This window comes from Euphorbia lathyris, chromosome 6 (genome assembly GCF_963576675.1).
Source record: "Euphorbia lathyris chromosome 6, ddEupLath1.1, whole genome shotgun sequence".
Classification (NCBI taxonomy): domain Eukaryota; kingdom Viridiplantae; phylum Streptophyta; class Magnoliopsida; order Malpighiales; family Euphorbiaceae; genus Euphorbia; species Euphorbia lathyris.
The window spans coordinates 61708098-61726979 of NC_088915.1; the positions used below are offsets into that span (position 1 = coordinate 61708098).

Sequence of the window (18882 nt, forward strand, 5' to 3'; positions counted from 1 at the left end):
TTCCACTTCAGTGCCATTGAAAAAGAGCAACTTAAAATTGGGTAGCATTTTGTTAAAGACATTTGTCTGTGGAGGCATTTGTTCTCCAGTTTGGAGACTGACAGGTGAGCTACCCAAAATTCCTTTGTTTTGGTTAAGGAACAATTTGGTGTATTACTAGGAGAAGGGATGGATTCAGATTTGGGTTGAATGAGTTTAGCTAAAGTTGATATAGACTTGTGAGCCAAATCTTCTAATGCCTAGTTAGAGCTTATTTGATCCTTCTGCAGTTGAGATTGTTCCATGTGTATGAATTCAATTCTCCTTTCTTGATTAGATTGCACCTCTTGAAGTTGAACTTGCATCTACTCCAACTTTCCAACTTTGCCTCAGATATGGCATAGAACTGAATTGTAACCTCTTTGAATTGTTGCTCCAAGGCTTCCATAACTTCCTGAACTTTTCATTTAGCTGCTCTGGTTTTTCTATACGAGGAACTTACCATTCATAGAATGCCCGGAGGAAGAGAAATCTTTGATACCAATGTCTCTGAATTAATACCGTAAGGTTGAGATAGGAAGAAAGTTGTACTGATATTCATTGATAGATTGTCTTAGGCAAGGCATGCCCTTTATATAGCTTGATACAAGGCTGAGGTCATAAACTGTTACAATAATAGACAGTGGCTAGACAGCCGGCATAACAACTTCTAACAATTCAGGTAAGCTGTTGAGAACTTTTTGAATCACCATAAGCCAAAATAGCATAATAACAAACTACCTAGTACAGAAAGTAACATAAAGCGGTAAATAGAAATAACACATACCAGAATCAATCATATTTACCCTGACCTGGCAAATATCCCAACTAATCCTTCTTTCTAGCATCTGTGACAAATTTTTACATTTTCATTGATAAAATCCAAATGGATCTGACTCATAACATACAACATAACTTGCCACAATTTTACATGTTTCCACCATCAAATGCTACAAGCTAGCTGCAATGAAAGTGGAGTTTTCTTGCTGCTTTAGACTGTCTGCAGCATGAGCAATTATTCCAGCACCTGCATTGTGCAGCCATTCATTCTTCACCTGTATTTACAGAAATGGTATTAAGTTAAACTCAAATCAAGAGAGGGAGCTTATTTTAATGGAATCTTCAATCTTATATATGTATATTGTTATGGGCAAAGAAGGGCCAGAATGCCAAGTGGAAGCTGACATCGACTTTCTTCCATCCCAGCTGCTGTAAACCGTGTATCCTTTCCTTTCCTCTGTTAACAAACTGTTTTTGTCATTACTCTTTGTTAGTTTCATCATTCATTAAACAAAAGACTCTAAATTGGTTCAAAGATATACCTTCCATCAGTTCATGATATTCCACTGTTTTTCACACTCGCTTCATTCTGCGCTGCCTCCGACACTGGTTGACAATATTAAACATCTACAACATCTTGTAACCATCCAAAAGATCGCTAAGGGGGCTGCCACCAAATAAAATACTGGTTAAACAAGTAAAACCCTTGCTCCCTCGCTATTAGTCAATTGTTTCTTCTTCTGAGATCCTAAAAAATGTTCCCACTTAAGTGATGGCGCAATAATTGATGCATCATCCTAGAACAAAATAGTTCAAGTTTCTTCTTCAGTCAATTGATTCTTCTTCTTTTTTTACCATTTTGGTTCATGCTGTAAAAGTTCAAGAAAATTGTGCCACATGGTGAAAAGGAGCATAAATGTAAAAAACTGAGCATAAATGTAAAAAACTGTCAATGATATTCTATCGGTGAAAGTAAAAATGATCCTAAGTTCTTTCAGCCTGTTAGCTTTTCATCTCCAATTGTTGATCTCACATATTAACCCATTGCAAGAACAGAATTAAACCTACAAACGATAATAGTGATTCTGCCTCAAAGACTCCAAAGATCGCAAAATCTTCCACAACTATTTATGAATTCTAATATAACAACCATTGTTCAACAATAATTTCAACAATAAATTTTCGTTTTATCGAACAGCAAAAAAAAAAAATTGACAATAGCCATAATCTCTTGCTCAAGTGACTTTTGTATAATGGGATAATGTAGTCTTAAAGAAATTTTTCCTGAATATAACTATGGGATTATTTCCTAATAGGCCACTTACCTAGTTAAGATGAAGCTTAGTATCAAAGAGTTTCCCTCAATATAACTATCTATCTGGTTAAGGCTTTAAATTCCATAAATAGATGATAGCAATTAGGAGTGATAAAATTAGTTACATTGTCATAATCGTATCATGTGATCTACATATTCCAACACAAAAATGATAATTATATCAAACAAGTTGTGTCAAACAAATTGTTTCTATAAATCTGTGTTGTCATGTCAGAAACTGACACTCCTAGATAGCAGGCTTATTCCCCCATGTATCTTAACTAGAAAAGTATGCCTGGTATACGATTCAAGACCCCCCAAAAAAAAATATTGGAAAAGGTAACAGTTGTGAAGTGCTACACCATTAGGTCTCTGTTTGAAAAGCCAAACTTCACAACACTAGAAGAGATTCTCATGCATGCCTTCAGTAAACTCTGGAAAGTCGCAAATCATAACTTAACACAACTCTTTTCCAATGGCATCCCATCCATTCTATTAAAAACAGCATAGAAAGCAAAAAGGGGCTTCTAAAATAACCTTTACTGTACTTTTTTTTTCCGAACTCTATAACCAGCAACCACACAACAGGCTTTCAGCAACCAAATAATAAAGCTGGCAGTTCAACAACAAATTATCTTCCAACAACCAAAACTGAAGCCGGTTTTTTAATTTCTTTGCAATTAAGAGTTATACCTAATGATGTTTTAAAATTTTCTCCTGGTCATGAAATCACTGAGCCAATGTTCGTTTCACTGCAAGATATTGAAAGAACAACATCAATTCATATTTTGCATGCTCATGTTTATACGAACATCAGAACCCATAAAAGTTGGCAATAATAAGAAAACAACCCACCTCTGCATCTTCACCTCTGTTACATTTAGCAGTGTTGTCTTGCTTCTGGGCTTCTTCAGCTGCAATTAAAGAGAAGCAATAAGTGTGTTGCTACTACAAGCCAACCAAGAGGAGGAAAGCACACTGTTAAAAGTAAATATTTGCATAATTCCTTACTAATAGTGATTAAGGCCCTACAAATACACAAGGTCTAAAATAAACATATTGATGTCAAAAAATATTGTCACCACAAATAACCATATTGTTTTCTATCCTGCTAAAAAACGACACCCATGCTTGTTTCCCTTTCTAACCAAGCACTAGTTTTCAGTAAAGAACAAGACTTCATTATTACATTCCGATCCCAAGACACGTACTTAGTGATGCGAGCAGTGTGAACCCACGTGCAACCGTCACATCATGGGTTACGAAAGAACTGTCCTTACATTCCGATCCCAAGACACGTACTTAGTGATGCGAGCAGTGTGAACCCACGTGCAACCGTCACATCATGGCTTACGAAAGAACTGTCCTTATTTGACTAGAAGAAAACACATCCTCGTGACTAGAAGTCAGACAAATCCTCGTGACTAGAAGTAGACAAATACTACCGTCTTTTATTAAGTTCTAATTTTCTTTGGATTATTTAATGGGTAAGGATACATGGTTTCATTATCTTTTTAGCAGGAATTTTTTTTTATTTGTTCTAATTAGGAATTTGAACTTACTAATGTTGGACTCCACACATACCTGTACTAAGATAATAGAGGAGAGGAGTTGATTGTCGTTAAAAATTTCTTTTTTTTTCCCGAACTTTCAGCATTTATGTAGAATCCAGAAATGTTTACTGCCCACTCAATAGCATTTTCTTAAATCAACATTACCTGAGAGCAATTTGTTTCGAAATTATTCGAATAAAAGAAGTCTTATTCTCATTCTGACTCTAAGCTCATCTAGATTTACATATTGCAACATGTTGGTATCAAACTGAGGTTTGTTCTCGGGTATGCCTATGAGTACAAACGGACTTAATCAGTCCCAACAATCATTGTTGCTATCTGCTACTGAGATGAGAATTGTTCGAACAAAATGTTTAAGGACCTAATCCAACATGATTAAACTGCCACAAACTTGTGAAAGATCAAATGGAGATGTTAGAAGATGACATTGCAGAATTTGAGATTCAGCGGGGTCCTAAGATTGAAGGTGAAAAACTGGTTTCTTTTAGATCTATCTCCAATGAAATGATGGGGCCAATTCAAAATGAGTAGACGGGTGAAAATATGAAATTGACGTATAAAACTGTTGTTTATGATAATGTAGATACAAAATTGACTCAAGTTTGTCGTTTGTGATGATAAAGTGGTTGAAGAAAAGATTGTGACTGTCAACTTGAAGATTTTGCTGGCTATGGTAGAATATTAGACATCACAATGAAAGATTTCGTGAAAGAAGGTTGTAATCTGATGAAAATTCCCTTCATTATAATTTGACAATTTCGCAGTCAAGTCGATCAACTTAGTTTAGTTGATGACCATAAGTAGTTCAAGCTCTCAGTTTTATAATCAAGGAAAGTACACAGTTAACAGGTAATATTTTATTCCTTACTAATAGTGATTTAGGACTAAGAATACAGAAGGTCCAAAACAAACATATTGATTTCAAAAAATATCGTCACCACAAATAACCATATTGTTTTATATCCTGCTAAAAAAATGACACCCATGCTTCTTTCCCTTTCTAACCAAGCCCTAGTTTTCAGCAAAGAACATGACTTCATTATATTCCGATCCCAAGACACGTGATGCAGGCAGTGTGTCACCCACGTTGACAAAAGGAAACAATTTATACTTGCATATTTCTCGATTGTTTGCTCATAGTTTGCTCATAGTTGCATATTGTTTAAAAGGAAACAATTTATACTTTCAATGATGATGTTGTCAAAAATTCAAGACTGAGTTTTCTCCACTAAAGGGAGAAAACCTAAGGCTGGTTCAAGAGTCATTGATAACATTTTGGCTTCCGAAGTTGACTAAAATTCGAGAAATCTTTTTGAGTTTTTGGTCCTTTGCTTAGGATTTTCTTATTTTGTTCTTTTGATTATTTATTGTGAATAGGAAAGCTTAGTTTTTTAATTAGGAGATTGAGTCACTTGTTTTCATCGATCAAGTTTAGGGTCAAGGAATACCTTGTACTTCAGATGATAAAGGAGGTGTTAGTTTTCATAAATAATTTCTTGAGATTACTTTCTCTTATATTAGCATCCACATTTGTTACTCGTTTATTGAATTAACAATCATTCAATCCCCAGATTATGATATTCTCTTGAATCAACATTATTTCAAAAGAAAATTCTTCAATATTCTTCAAACCATGAGGTTTGTTGAATTCATTTTGTTACTAAACTCATTTATATTTCGATGCCATGTTGCTTGTACAACATATAATGTTTGGATGAAAAAGCAAAGCCATTGCATGCACAAGTATAAAACAAAAGTATAACTACTAAATGTCAAAGTATAAGTACAAAAACAGATAGAATATTAATTAGAGGTACCGAAGATAAATAAAGGATAAGGAGAGTAAACGGTACAAGCCAACAAGCTGAATTTATTACTCAATTGATTGTGAATAACAACATTGTTCCCTTGGGTAAAGTAAGAGTCTAGATTAAATATTTTTCCTGGTAGGAGATACGAAATACTAGTTACCTCCATCCTCTGGGATGTCAAAGGTCCACAATGTCAGGTTTTCCCGCAAAAGCTGCAGGACCAATATGCTATCTTCACAAGCTTCCACAGTCAAGTTATCCATCTCAGATAAAGCTTCATCAAAAGCTTGCCTGGCAAGGTGACAAGCCCTGAGAAAACAGTTATAATTTCAAATAGTCAGCTGTTCCCGAAGGGGAAAAAAACAGCAAAATTTCACAAACTCTAAGAGTCCTGGGGAAGACATGCACACCTTTCAGGTGACTTCAAGATTTCATAGAAAAAAACGGAGTAGTTCAAAGCCAAGCTCAGCCGCAAGGGATGCGTAGGAGGTAAATCTGCCTGTGCTGTAGCAGAGGCTGTCTGCCAACAGAGAAAAACAAGAAATAAGTGAACAGTTTTGAGAATTTAAACAGACTGGCTAACATATTTTGCAAGTAACGTTGTTATGATCTATACATAACCCAAAAAATACCATATTTATCTTCAGGTTGATTAGAAAAAATAAATCATGCATAATCATGTGAACTATTCAAATTATGCTCAGGGTAGATGCAATTGGACCAAGGTGGCCCGTTACCACTAGTAAATCAGGAAGAGGGAGATAGACAAACAGCCATAAAATAAAGAAAAGCAACTACTTTGGAAAAATAGAATTCAGGATTGATAATTCAGGACATTACACATACTTAAAGAAAAAGAAAATGCATAAAGACAGTGAAATATGGTTAACAAATAACAGTTCTCTAAGAAAAGAAAAATAAAATACTAATGATAAAAAAGAAAGAAGAGTTCCTGTTTATGGACAGTTAAACATAAGAGCCTTCCATTGAATACCCCATACTTAGATTGCAATTTCATGAAGCACAAACCAACCTCATAAGCCCTCATGGACTGTTCAGCCACTTCATTCCTCTCACTCCCATTTGTGAACTCCGCCAAATACCGATAATGATCGGCTTTCCTATGGATCAGCCAAAATAAATCAAAACCACCAAAACTCATATCTTATAAACATAGAAAGAAAACCAAGGTTATAGAAGAATAAAAGCCGCTCAATTAAAAAAACATCAGAAACTCAACCAAAGAACAGTCCCCACATCTTATAATAGAAGGCGGTAGATTCTGCAGCAGACGACGAAGGGATTAGATGCTCATCAATCAGCATCATTACATCACTGCAAATAGTGGAAAGCTCCGAGACAACATTCTGTCTATATCCTTTTATCAGCGCCACATTTTGATCATTCCTTTTCGACTCCTCCTTTTGCTCAATTGAGGATATGATCCTCAACGACTCTCTACGCGAACCAACGGCATTTTTGTACCCTACATAGAATAAATTCCTCTCATCTACTGTCAATCCTACATCGAGTGAAGCTACTTGCTTCATCGCATCCGCCATTTCTACATTAATTCAAAGAGAATTAAAAGTCAAAACCACATATGAAGTAAAAGCATAGCTCCGTAGCTATTAGTCACTCGGAATTAGATCAATTTAACTCTTCAAGTTGCGGTTTCTTTTTGTGTAACTGATATTTTCCAAAATTGAACAAGTAAAGATAGAATTGCGTTGTCTTAATCAGATAAATGAATTTCAATTTCCTACTTCTTACTTTCTCGAGTTTTCTCAGTAGACAAACAGAAAGCAAAAGAGAGGATGGGAATATACCATCATAGCGCTCGGCTTGTTCAGCGAGCTTCGCGATGTATACAAGGTTTTCTCTTTGGGTGGAAGAAGCCATGATCTGCAGACAAGTTATTGTTTTTCTTCTTCTAACAGTTCTCTCTCTAGAAAACAAAGTTGGAATCCGGATGTATGAACAAGAAAGGAAAGAAATTGAAATAAATTAGACGGGGGACAACAGCACTTGACACCGCAGCAAAACTCCTGGATAGAGACGCGTGGTTAGTCCGTGGATGCCGCTTCCTTATGAAAGATACGACGTCGTTTCATAACTCGCGCGCCGATTTCAAATTTTACGGAATCAAATATGCTTAAGAATTTCAAAACAACAATAATTAGGTTTATCAAAGTTGTTTATCAAACTTCTAAAAAAACAATTTTGTATTTACTGAATGATGTTTTTAGATGAAAAATCTTTCTAAGATCCGAACAAGTAATATCAAAAGGATTAGTGTCAAATTTAACTTTAACCTCTGAAAATGTTTAAATATATTTGGAAGATATGAAATTACAGTTAAATACCAATCAAACTAACTTTTTTTAATTTTGGATAATGTATAGCTAAAATGATCTTACTTAAAAACGTTGTCGTTAAATTTGCATCATTATATACGTTAAGATTAAATCTGCACTTTTCTTAAAAACTTTATAGGTTAAATTTGGTTTTTATCTCAATAACAAACTAGCCCTTAACATATAAGGACTTTTATACTTTTTCAGATTATCTAATTGACCCATAAAACTTAGTAACAGTGATTTATTGGTGCCCCAAAATTTGGTTAAGCCTCTATTTGTGAGGAGGTTGGAGGAGGTTAATGGAAGTATTAGAGATCTCGATTCGAAAAGTCTTAAAAGACCTAGTCAATAATCCATCCGTTACAACAATCACACCTGATTTCATGAATCACGAGTCTAGTAGGATTGAGCAGTATCAGACCCTGATATCTGGGCGCACGTGCACCTATCAACAGGTGACACGTAGCATGTTTCGCTCCTCAACCCATAACTGTCTTCTATAGTCCGATCACAATATAAATACAGTAAGCTCATCTCAATGTACACTATTTCATTTATTCATTAAGCTTACATTACAGCTTTTATTTACTGTTATGGTCTTCCTCGAGTCCTATCTCAAACTGACTTAAACATCAGAGTAGGTTAGCAAAACAATGACCCCCCCCCCCCCCCTTTTGACATTGTTTTTATCCAATTACTGCTCTCCAAGTGGACTTTCAGGATTCAACCACATCAAATTGGTGTGGTGAGAGTGGAACAAACAACAATAATGACTTATTTAAGTAGTTTCATCCAGCTTCCTTCCTCTAGTGCATTCCCCTTCTTTGTAGTTCAAATTACGGTAGAAGAAGTAGCACGATCACAGTTTCAAGCCGCTCGCGAGTTTGCTCTGGATATGGTGGAGGCTACCGAAGCCCTAAACGCCCAACAATAAAGGCTCTATGCAATCTACCTGTGATTGGTAGGAAACCTGGGATCTGTCCACAACGTCGTTAATGTCATTCGATAAGAGCACGCCATCCAAATAGCTGAAGTTAAAGGAAAGCTGGAGATAATAAAAGAGACTCTCAAGTACATGAACAAACCTGAGAATACGAAATGTTCAACTAGGCATCATACTACTCAAAGTTTCCATCATCAACACGACGGATCCCCAAGGGATCAGGTAAAGGATTATGGTGCCCAGCCAAGGGGAAAAGAAGTCTCCCCAATAAGATGTCGGAGATCTTGAACTCCCTTTACAAGGAAAGCAAAGAATGCCAATGAGCAGTCTACCGAAAGATCAACTTAGTTGAGAGAAGAGAATCGACCATCCTCGAATAGGAGGATTTCGAACACAAACCACAAAAAACCCAATACATATCTAACGAGTCCATATCTATCAGCCAGAAAAGGGTGGTCGAACCCCCTGACTCAGGATCGATGGGTGCTTAAAGAAACCTCCCAGTATAAGGTGAGGATTCCGAAGCAAAGTTTGAGGGAATCCAAAAAGAATTGGATAAACTCAAAATGACAATCGCCGAAGCAGGGATCGACTCAAAACATCCTGACATAACGGTGGTAGAAATACCACTGTGCGAGAAGAGCATGACTAAGCCCATGCTCCGATGATTCAAATACCTGCTGTTAAAATAGTATAATGGGACAATAGACCCCACAACTCACATAAAAACTTCAGGCGGACCATGGACACTACCACGACAATAGACGACATGACGTGCTGCATATTTCCCACTATCTTAAAAGGTGTTTCCTCATATTGGTATGAGTCCCTTGGCACTAAAATAATCATAAGCTTCAAACAGATGTCAGGACTCTTCGCCAACCACTTCGTAACATCTGTCCCTGAGAGAAAAATTGTGAGAGATCTCAACTACCTTGTCCAACATGAAAAAGAAATCTTTAAGGACCATATGGACAAATTTTAGCAGGAAGCCATTCAGGTTAAGGTACTGAATATGGAATGAGCAACCGACATCATAGCGGCCAACTGCCTCATCAAAGTGCTATCACGAGAGCTACCCACCAACGGACCTTAAACCTTTAAGGACTTGATGACTTGAGAAAGAGATGTATGTAGATGGGAGGTCCACATGCTAAATCCTCTACGAAGCGAGAAGTTCGCCTTCGCTAGTAAGGAGCCAAAGAACGCCAAGGACCGAGATAAAAAAAAATCCATGATAGCACCCTAAGAGATTGATGATGTCCTTGAATGCTCCAGAGAAGAAGTCATGTATTAGGTAAAGAGAAATAGGATACGCATAACCTATCCTTTAACGATGAAAAAATCTCCCTCGCACAACAACGGGGCATACTACAACTTCCACAAAAATGAATGGCATGATACAGAGGATTATAGGAAGCTCATTGTCGAGCTAGAAAAGCTAGCTGTTAGAGGAAAGTTTGACCTTTTTTTAAAGAAAAATGGATGAGACTCAGAACTTGAGCAAAATGAGTGAAGCAACACAATAAAAGCCCTTGAGTTAATGTCATCTTTGAAGGACATAGCTTGAGGCGACTACCCAAGAGAGGAAGATCCCTCGAGAAGGATATACTCAATACATCGTCAGCCTTCTCATTCAGTAGGATACGGAACACTCCTAAAGAGGTAGATGATGACGCACTAGTAATCGTAGTCCGAATCGTAGGATTTTAGGGTTCGAATTGGTGATTTTATGTATTTTAAGAGATAGTAATTATTAGGCTGCTTTGTAGTTTATGAAAATTATTTGAGGGTAAATTACACCCATGGCTATTGAATTTTACCAATTTTAACATTGTGGCTACTGAATTTCAATTTTTAACGGTATAACCACTGAACTTTATACTTTTTACACTAGTGACCACTCAACACCTTAAAACGACCGTTGATAGCCTCAAAATAAAAAATTTGAAGAGTTAATGATATTCTACCTAACTTTAATTCTTAAAAATTTTCGTTTCGAGGTCATTTACTACAAAAAAAAAAGTAATTTTAGAAAATAAAAAAATGTAGTTTCATGACAAATAACGGTTATTTTGAGAAGTTAGCTAAAATTGAATGGACACAGTGTAAAGTTCAGTGACCAATACCGTTAAAAACTGAAGTTCAGTAACCACAATGTTAAAATTTGTTAAAATTTGTTAAATTCAATGGCCATGGGTGTAATTTACCCTCAAATAATTTAGATAAACTACAAAGAGCCTAATAATTACTATCTTTTAAAATACATACATTTTTTAAAAGTCACATGTTGTAATAGATCTAATCAAATGATTGGTGTAAAGAACAAGTTGTCCAATTATCACATTATAAGTTTCATTGATAAAGTCCAATGAAATTGGAATCATAACAGAATTTTCCAACAAGAAATTGAAAATCTAAAATCCTATCAAGGAGAGAATTAGCTATTCCCTTTCAATGTTATTTATATCTTGCAACAACTTTACATGTTTCCACCATCAAATGCTACAAGCTAGCCGCAATGAAAGAGGAGTTTTCTTGCTGCTTTAGACTGTCTGCAACATGTGCAATTACTCCAGCACCAGCATTATGCAGCCATTCATTCTTCACCTGTATTTACAGAAATGATGTTAAATTAAACTCAAATCAAGAGAGAGAAGGAGCTTATTTTAATGGAATCTTCAATCTTGTACATGTATATTGTTATGGGCAAAGAAGGGCCAGAATGCCGAGTGGAAGCTGACATCGACTTTTTTCCATCCCAGCTGCTGTAAACCGTGTATCATTTCCTCTGTTAACAAACTGTTTTTGTCATTACTCTTTGTTAATTTCATCATTCATTAAAGAAAAAGAGTCTAAATTGCTTGAAAGATATACCTTCCATCAGTTCATGATATTCCACTGTGTTTTTCACAGTTGGTTCGTTCTGCGCTGCCTCCTTCGCTCTGGCTGCTTCGGGAGGAAAATGAGGGCCATCCGATGACATTGGTTGACAATATTCAACATCTACAACATGCTTGTAACCATCCAAAGATCGCTGAGGGGGCTGCCACCAAACAAAATACTAGTTAAACAAGTAAAAACCTTTGCTCCGTCGCTGCTACTCAATTGTTTCTTCTTCTGATGTCCTAACAAATGTTCCTACTTAAGTGATGGTGCAATAATTGATGCATCATTCAAGAACAAAATAGAGTGAAGTTACATTTCACCTTCACAAGTTCCTTCTCTCTCCTTATGGAGGATGTGCGCCAACCAACCATATCTAGTAAATGTCAAGAAAACAAACAGAAGAAATACAGGGGAAAAGAATATTGAAAGGAAATTTAAAATAGTTAAGAATGAAGATGAAAGATGGTGTGTAGTTGGATACGATCATAAGATACATTTGCATATAGGATGCGACATCTAAAAGCACCCAAAGCAGATCTGTAATCAAAAAGAAAAGAAAAGATGAGCAAGCACCATTATGCAAAAAATCATTGGGCTTTAACTACAAAAATAATGAGTTTACTTACACAAATTGTCCATCTTCACAATTTGATGCCATTCTTAGAAGAAGGGGCGGTCTGTCAGGTTTACCATCAGTAAGAAAAAGTTGACTGCCAGTTCGTCCAGTAAAAATAGGAGCAAGTGGTGGAGCAAGTTTCTCTAGAATGGGAATTCCTAACAGAAATGGAAGCTGTGGAAGAAGATATGAATACTTTAAATTTAAATCCTGTTCAATCAAGATGCCACATACATCTGAATAATGCTTGTATTAAAATGATTCTTCCGCACCAAGTGCGGACATTACAAAAAAATTCTTAATTGCCATAAAAGCTATTATATGAACACTAAGATCTCTGCAGATACTAGACCTTCCTAACCTCACAGCATGATAGATCATCTATCACTCTGAACACAATGTGCAACTGAGATTAGGCATTTTGCACTTGATGAAGATATCTTATCAAGTAGCTTGTATTATGAAACATTCTTGTTCTGTTTCCTATAATAAGTGCTCCCCACAAAAACATGAAGCTGTTATGACCAGTATGATCACTTATAATGATAACATTCATTATTGTGCCACTGATATAATGATTCCTTTTCGTTGATCAAATGATCTGTTGGCAAGGAAAACTTCATTATCTATAACCTATGTTGCACGGACATGGAAACAGACACCAAAACGGAAACGAACACCAGGAAACGTTATTTCTAAAACATAGCCTTCAAATGGAAACTGAAAACAGGAAACAGAAATGGATACGGACATTTACACAAAATGCAGAAACGTGTTATGGATTAGAATATTCCTAAATTAGTTTTATTCTCATTAGAAGCCTTTAATTAATTCTTGAATTAGTTTTTTCCCATTAGGAGATTGTGTTTATGTTAGGATTCCTTTTATGTTAAACTTCCTATTTTATCTTGAGCTTGTCCTATTTAATGGACAAACTTAATGAATAAAACCAAGCAGACTTTTATTGTTAACCTAGAGATAGGAGCTCTCTCTTAAGGAGGTCCAAGGTGTCAGTCTCCCTTTGACGAGCTAAAGAATAGTCAAAATAGGCCGACCAAGAAATAATAACAAAGAGACAAGGCAGCTCCTACAGGTAGACTTTTCAGCTAATCACACTGTGACAAGATCCGTGGCTAGGGAACCTAACAAAACGTTACTAAATAGGAGTGTCTGTGCAACATAGCTTATAATATGGCTGTGTGCTAGGTCCCTAACAGAAAACACAATAATAAAAACTAACCAAAATATTAGAAGTCCAAAAGTTAGCAATTATGGATGAAGAAAAAACATAATGAATATCACTCAACGAATAAACCATTTCTGCAAAACGTGAGCCACCAACTTTCTCATTAGGCAACAATTCGGTGACAATTCACTTGTAAAGCTAATTCAATCCAAGAAAACATATTGAAAAGAGCGGATGTGACCTTATTTTCTTTATTTAAGTCAACGAAAACAGACACATCTTTGTTAATGAAAATTCAACATACCAAGGGCTATCAAATTGAGGATCTGGATTGATAATGCAAAAGTAGATGCAATTAGAATGCCCAAAACCTAACCTGCTTTCTTCCTCTGACTCCAAGATGTGGAGTTGCCAGGGTGACAAAATTTACTGGGTCCAACCCAGCAATTGTACCTTTTCTAATAGAGCAAGGTCCTTCTGAGCTAGATATTGAGGAATCAGCTAGATCATTGGATTGGCTAGTACTTGAGGCATTCTCTGAATAAAGGACAGCAATAGCATATCTTGCAAACAAACCTCCAAGAGAATGGGCTAAAAAGGAAATCTTTTTCAAACCCTTTGTCTTTTTTACAACTTGCATAACCTGTTTAAAAAGATTTAGACAAATGATTAGGAAAAAAAAGAAAAGAAAAAAGCCTTTTACAGTGTCACAACCATTCCTGGAAATCCCACAGTAATGGTTAAACATCAAAACCATGGAATTGCAATATTTCAATACTCACTTCTTCTGCCAGTCGTTTTCCAGCACCATCAATCCCAGAAAAGGTTTTAGTGAAAGTGTTAGATGCACTTGCTGTAAAAATCCAATAATATGATTAAATCATCACGAGATTACAAGCATCTTTGGGCTTCATGTAAATTGTAAAGACGTAACTTCCACCTAACTCATCAGCTAATTTAATTAAATACAATCTTGGCCTTTTCTTGTACTATACATTATCAGTCAACAGGTACCAGCTAAATCTATTCAGGAATCCTGTGGTGGTGCCAATTTTATCTTGAAAAGTTTCGAAGGTTTTTCTCAAGTTTCTGATTTCATTCTACAATATATTTGGCAAAGAAAATAAAAATATGAGAATCACTTTATGGTTTTGAAATATTGTGGAACACACCAATAAAGGATACATACCATATAACAAAAAGTTTTTTCCAAGACGCCTTTTTAACTCTGCTTCTACATATGTCCAGTCACTTGGGCTGCATTATGCAGAATATTGGTCGATTCAATATCATTCAAGCACAAAAGGAGTATGAGATGTTACTGTCAGCTAAAGCTTTTACCAAAATCCAAATTGAAGTGAGCACAAAATGATAGTTATAAATGAAACCGCAAGATGTTCTCATTTTGTCATCTTGCGGTACAAATAATCTTATCTGTGAAGATTAACTGAATAAAGGCGGCCCGGTCGCATTACGCGTCCCCGCTGAGCGAGGGTCCGGGGAGGGGTCCCACCACAAGGGTGTATTGGGGGCAAGCCTTCCCTTGCCAATTTAATTGGCAAGAGGCCGCTCCTAAGACTCGAACCCGTGACCTCTGGTCACACGACATGAAGATTAACTGAATATATGTGAAAAATTCATTTTTGTAAAGTATATCAGGCATGTAAATTATCATTTATTACACTTCAACCTCTTAGTTGTAATTTGGGTTGTGTTAACTGTATTGAATTGACATATACCTAGCTAATATGCCATGAACAAGAACAAGAAGATGATCAGGGCCATTATTCCCATTCACAATTCCCTTGGATGATGCAAAGCTCCCTCGAGTTGTCATATCCATAGCTTGAGATCTAACAACTTGATGTTTCCAATTACTATTTACCCCTACAACAGAGATGTTTCCAATTACTATTTACCCCTACAACAGATTTGTAGGTACGGTTCAGATGTTAAGCACATACACATGTCCTTTATTGCAACATAGAATTCGTAATTATAACATTAAGAGTATGCTTGCTTGCACAAAATTCCAACCATCAAACAAATCATACATGCGCAAAGAATAAGAACATCTCATACAATAACCCATATCTGTCTAAGAAAGAGCAAGATGTTGAAAAGGGGGCATCATAAGAGATCATTGGAAAAGATTACATAAGTGTAGACATAGCACGGCTTACTTTCAAATCAAATGATGTTATATTATTATTGGCTTGCGTGCAGCTAAACTAGCTTCACCCCGCAGCTTAGATGGGATCACCAGGCTTACATTATCCTGATCTTTCTGTTATCCTTCTAGTTTTAGGCAGATCTATTATCCCAAGAACACATTCCTTTTCTTTTTTTTACCATTTTGTTGCATGCTGTAAGTTCAAGAAAATTGGGCCACATGGTGAAAAGGAACATTATGTGAAAAAACTGTCAATGATATTTTATCAGTGCAAGTTCAAATGATCCTAAGTTCTTTCAGCCTTTTAGCTTTTCATCTCGAATTGTTGATCTCACATTAACCCATTGCAAGAACAGAATTAAACCTACAAACAACAATTATGCCTCAAAGACTCGAAAGCTTGCAAAATCTTCCACAACTGTTTCCTAATTCTAATATAACAACCCTTCAGAGCATTTAGGATCCCTTGAGTTCAACTCTAAACTCTAGAAACACCAATATCTTGCGTTTTTCAATCGAATTAAAATATGGTTAATCTTCTTATCAACTAACCTACCTATAAAATTCAGGAGCTTAATAATGGTAATTTGTTACATCCTCTTGAAAATTCCAGTCAACTAACTAATAATTCTCTGTCTCTGGTTCACCTACTCTTCTCTACATGAGATTTCTACTTTTGCCTTCATTCTATGTACAAGATATACATATTCCAGCGTAAACATACTCACTGAACATATTTGGAAATTACGTAAGAAGATCATTCAAGGATTTTGCTATTCACTTTGAAAAAGCACATCTGTAGAGTTATAATTTGTGAACTTCTGCAGCTCAAAATAGTCTAAGTTTAACAGAAGAAACCCAATCGATTAGATTGCAAGTCTACAAGGAAGGAAACATGTTTTTATTTAGTCAAGAGCAAGGAACAGTGAACACCGTACAAGGAGAACCAAAATTTAAAGACCTTTTCCAAGGTGAGACTGCTGATGGTCCCAACAGTGAGCATTTGAAAATCACAAGTGCCACTTTTCCACTCACCTGTCTATTTCTCCTAATAATCACGTAAATCCCCGTATTTGAACCTGCCCACCACCTCTTCGATTACAGGACATACTATCCCCTAAAACGAACTTTCGAGATGAAATTAGCAATTTGAATAACACAGAGATTAAAAAAAATTAAGAACCTAGCAGTCTTAATTAGACACTTCCGGATTCCAACCATATCGAATAATCAAGAAGAGAACAAGGAAAATCTCCAGAACGAAATTACAATCAAAGAGTAACAAATTACAATGCGAAATGCACAAAAGAAACGAAAAAATAATAAATCGCAGAAAAGCATACCAGAAGTGAAGTTTAGTCCCTGAGACGAAGAACAAGAACAGGAAGAAGATGACGGTGAATATGCGGAAGCAGGGGAAGCTCCTCCATAAGATCCATTTCTCAAATTATTAGTAGTAAAAAATATGGACGAATATCCGCACCGAGCTTGTATTAGAGAAGGCGTTGCCATCTGTTAATATACAAATAGAGAAAGAGAGAGAGAGACGGAAACGAATTCCTAAAGTCGCGGTTTTCGAAGCGATGTCATCACCATACCCACAAAATTATCCATCCTCATCATTTTCAAGTCTGATAAATAATATTATAATCGGTAAGCTTACCCAGAAGCTGCCCATGCCATTGATTGAAGCTTACTTCGATTAGGAGACATCATGATGAGTCATTTTCTTGACTAATTATAGGTTGTTTTACTTTTACGAATAGAAAGAGTGAGGAAGGATAGGAAGAAAATGAAATAGGAAAATCTCTGAATGCGAGTGAAAGGATTGGGATTTGGGATTGGGGTTCTGTGGTTAGAGCTTAGAAGCCAATGGGATTTGAGGGTAGTAAATAAAAAGTTGAAGGTCAACTAAATTATAGTATTAATGAATTTTCACAGAAAGAGGTCTTCTTTTTCATTTTTTCTTCTTGCTGATTTTCTGTAAACCGAAAATCCATTATTGTATCTTCTCAGGTTCTGCAATGGCATTGCGAATCCCGATAAATTAATGATGTTGATTGTGATCGTACAGTTTTCTTGTGTTTCTTTGGATTTTCTTTTCTTTTCTTTTCTTTTTCCTTTATTACAACTTTTCTTTATCTGCTTCAATATTCTAATTGCTGATTAGACTAATGAATTAGGGACAAAATAATGTTAGGGTCAAAATGACCCCAAAGCCATCAATTTAACATAAATTAAAGACAACGTATCAAAATGAACTTAATATTTTTTTATTTGTTAGAAAGTGTCAATTTAATATTAAAGTATAAAATAGCATTATTTTAAACTTAGAGTCCATTTAGCTTATCTGATCTTGAGAACTTCTACGGTAGACCAGGTACAATAGACCAAACACATGAAAAAAGAGAATCATGCTATCTCATTTGGAGATGATTGGTGTAAGGAAAAAAAGCACACAATTATCACGTTTTTATTGGCAAGATCCAATTAACCTGGACACAGTAGAATTTCTCCTGATGTTTATTAATATGGTTTTTCTAAAAATCAGAGATTCTGCTTTTGTGAAAAAAACTATTATTCATTTATGAAAGACGAACAAGAAATTTTTAACCAAAAACCTAAAACTCCAATTTTTAAAGTAAAACTGCAAACATAATGCGAAAATGGAGTAACAAACATCCTCTCAATATCTGTAAAATGGTACTAATTTATTTTTGTATAACGAAACTTAGGTTAAATTGACACCATTTTACAACCGTTGAAGCGTTAAGCTTCATTAAGTACATGTGCCAAATACCCACTTCTGGAATACTAGGCTTGTGTGAGCAATTTTCTATCCTTCACTCTCCTCCCACCCCATCTTTTCATTCATCCGTCAATTTGTATATGGATTTTGTAAATGCTTCTCCTTAGAATCTGAATGGACATTACAAAGAATTTATAACAGTTTCTGATTCCTAGAATATATAGTTATCAATGCATATCCGCTTTGTTACCCACAATACTTCACTCCCTTACCATCTACAATTCTGATTCGGCAACCAACACAGACCGATTTCAACAGAAAATTAGTTATTACCCACAAACCTCTCCATCCCTTACTATCTACAATTCCAAATCGAGAATCAACGTCCTTCTCACTAGACTCATTTCATCAGAAAATTGAATATCTTCAAGATATTGGATCTTTAAAAAAATATAAGGTTATTCCAAT

The 18882-nt window shown here is 35.8% G+C and overlaps 2 protein-coding genes across 11 annotated transcripts; both read right to left on the reverse strand.

Annotated features, from left to right (window-relative positions):
• Positions 1 to 838: 838 nt before the first annotated feature.
• On the reverse strand, positions 839 to 7491 carry LOC136232899 (14-3-3-like protein D). Of its 6 annotated transcripts, none has more exons than XM_066022372.1 (10): positions 7328 to 7491; positions 6756 to 7062; positions 6532 to 6619; positions 5909 to 6018; positions 5659 to 5807; positions 2969 to 3027; positions 2807 to 2865; positions 1341 to 1465; positions 1204 to 1255; positions 839 to 1073 (listed from the first exon to the last, which is right to left on the reverse strand). In XM_066022372.1, the coding sequence occupies exons 1-7, from the start codon at positions 7398 to 7400 to the stop codon at positions 2863 to 2865; spliced, it is 789 nt and encodes a 262-aa protein (XP_065878444.1). In that variant the 5' UTR covers positions 7401 to 7491; the 3' UTR covers positions 839 to 1073; positions 1204 to 1255; positions 1341 to 1465; positions 2807 to 2862. The 6 variants fall into 6 exon arrangements, with proteins under 6 accessions (XP_065878444.1, XP_065878441.1, XP_065878442.1 ...); XM_066022369.1 differs by having other exon boundaries at positions 1204 to 1266; XM_066022370.1 differs by having other exon boundaries at positions 839 to 1255.
• A 3648-nt stretch (positions 7492 to 11139) lies between these two features.
• Positions 11140 to 17744, reverse strand: LOC136234259 (putative lipase C4A8.10). Of its 5 annotated transcripts, none has more exons than XM_066024072.1 (11): positions 17009 to 17740; positions 15232 to 15379; positions 14682 to 14749; positions 14275 to 14345; positions 13869 to 14135; positions 12317 to 12480; positions 12172 to 12227; positions 12011 to 12063; positions 11679 to 11847; positions 11495 to 11592; positions 11140 to 11411 (listed from the first exon to the last, which is right to left on the reverse strand). In XM_066024072.1, exons 1-11 carry the CDS (start codon positions 17175 to 17177, stop codon positions 11307 to 11309), a joined length of 1368 nt encoding a protein of 455 aa, XP_065880144.1. In that variant the 5' UTR covers positions 17178 to 17740; the 3' UTR covers positions 11140 to 11306. The 5 variants fall into 5 exon arrangements, 4 of the variants coding, with proteins under 4 accessions (XP_065880144.1, XP_065880145.1, XP_065880146.1 ...); XM_066024073.1 differs by having other exon boundaries at positions 15232 to 15413; positions 17009 to 17147; XM_066024074.1 differs by lacking the exon at positions 17009 to 17740 and adding an exon at positions 16701 to 16723.
• Positions 17745 to 18882: the final 1138 nt, after the last annotated feature.

Excerpts from the sequence above, each read along its gene's own strand:
- LOC136232899 (XM_066022372.1), bottom strand. The coding sequence starts at position 7,400 with ATGGCTTCTTCCACCCAAAGAGAAAACCTTGTATACATCGCGAAGCTC. Across the intron at positions 6,019-6,531 it reads AGTCCATGAGGGCTTATGAG|ACAGCCTCTGCTACAGCACA; the intron begins GTTGGTTTGTGC and ends CTCTGTTGGCAG. Across the intron at positions 5,808-5,908 it reads ATCTTGAAGTCACCTGAAAG|GGCTTGTCACCTTGCCAGGC; the intron begins GTGTGCATGTCT and ends CTGTTTTCTCAG.
- LOC136234259 (XM_066024072.1), bottom strand. The coding sequence starts at position 17,177 with ATGGCAACGCCTTCTCTAATACAAGCTCGGTGCGGATATTCGTCCATA. Across the intron at positions 14,750-15,231 it reads GTTCATGGCATATTAGCTAG|CCCAAGTGACTGGACATATG; the intron begins GTATATGTCAAT and ends TGCATAATGCAG. Across the intron at positions 14,346-14,681 it reads AAAAAACTTTTTGTTATATG|CAAGTGCATCTAACACTTTC; the intron begins GTATGTATCCTT and ends GGATTTTTACAG.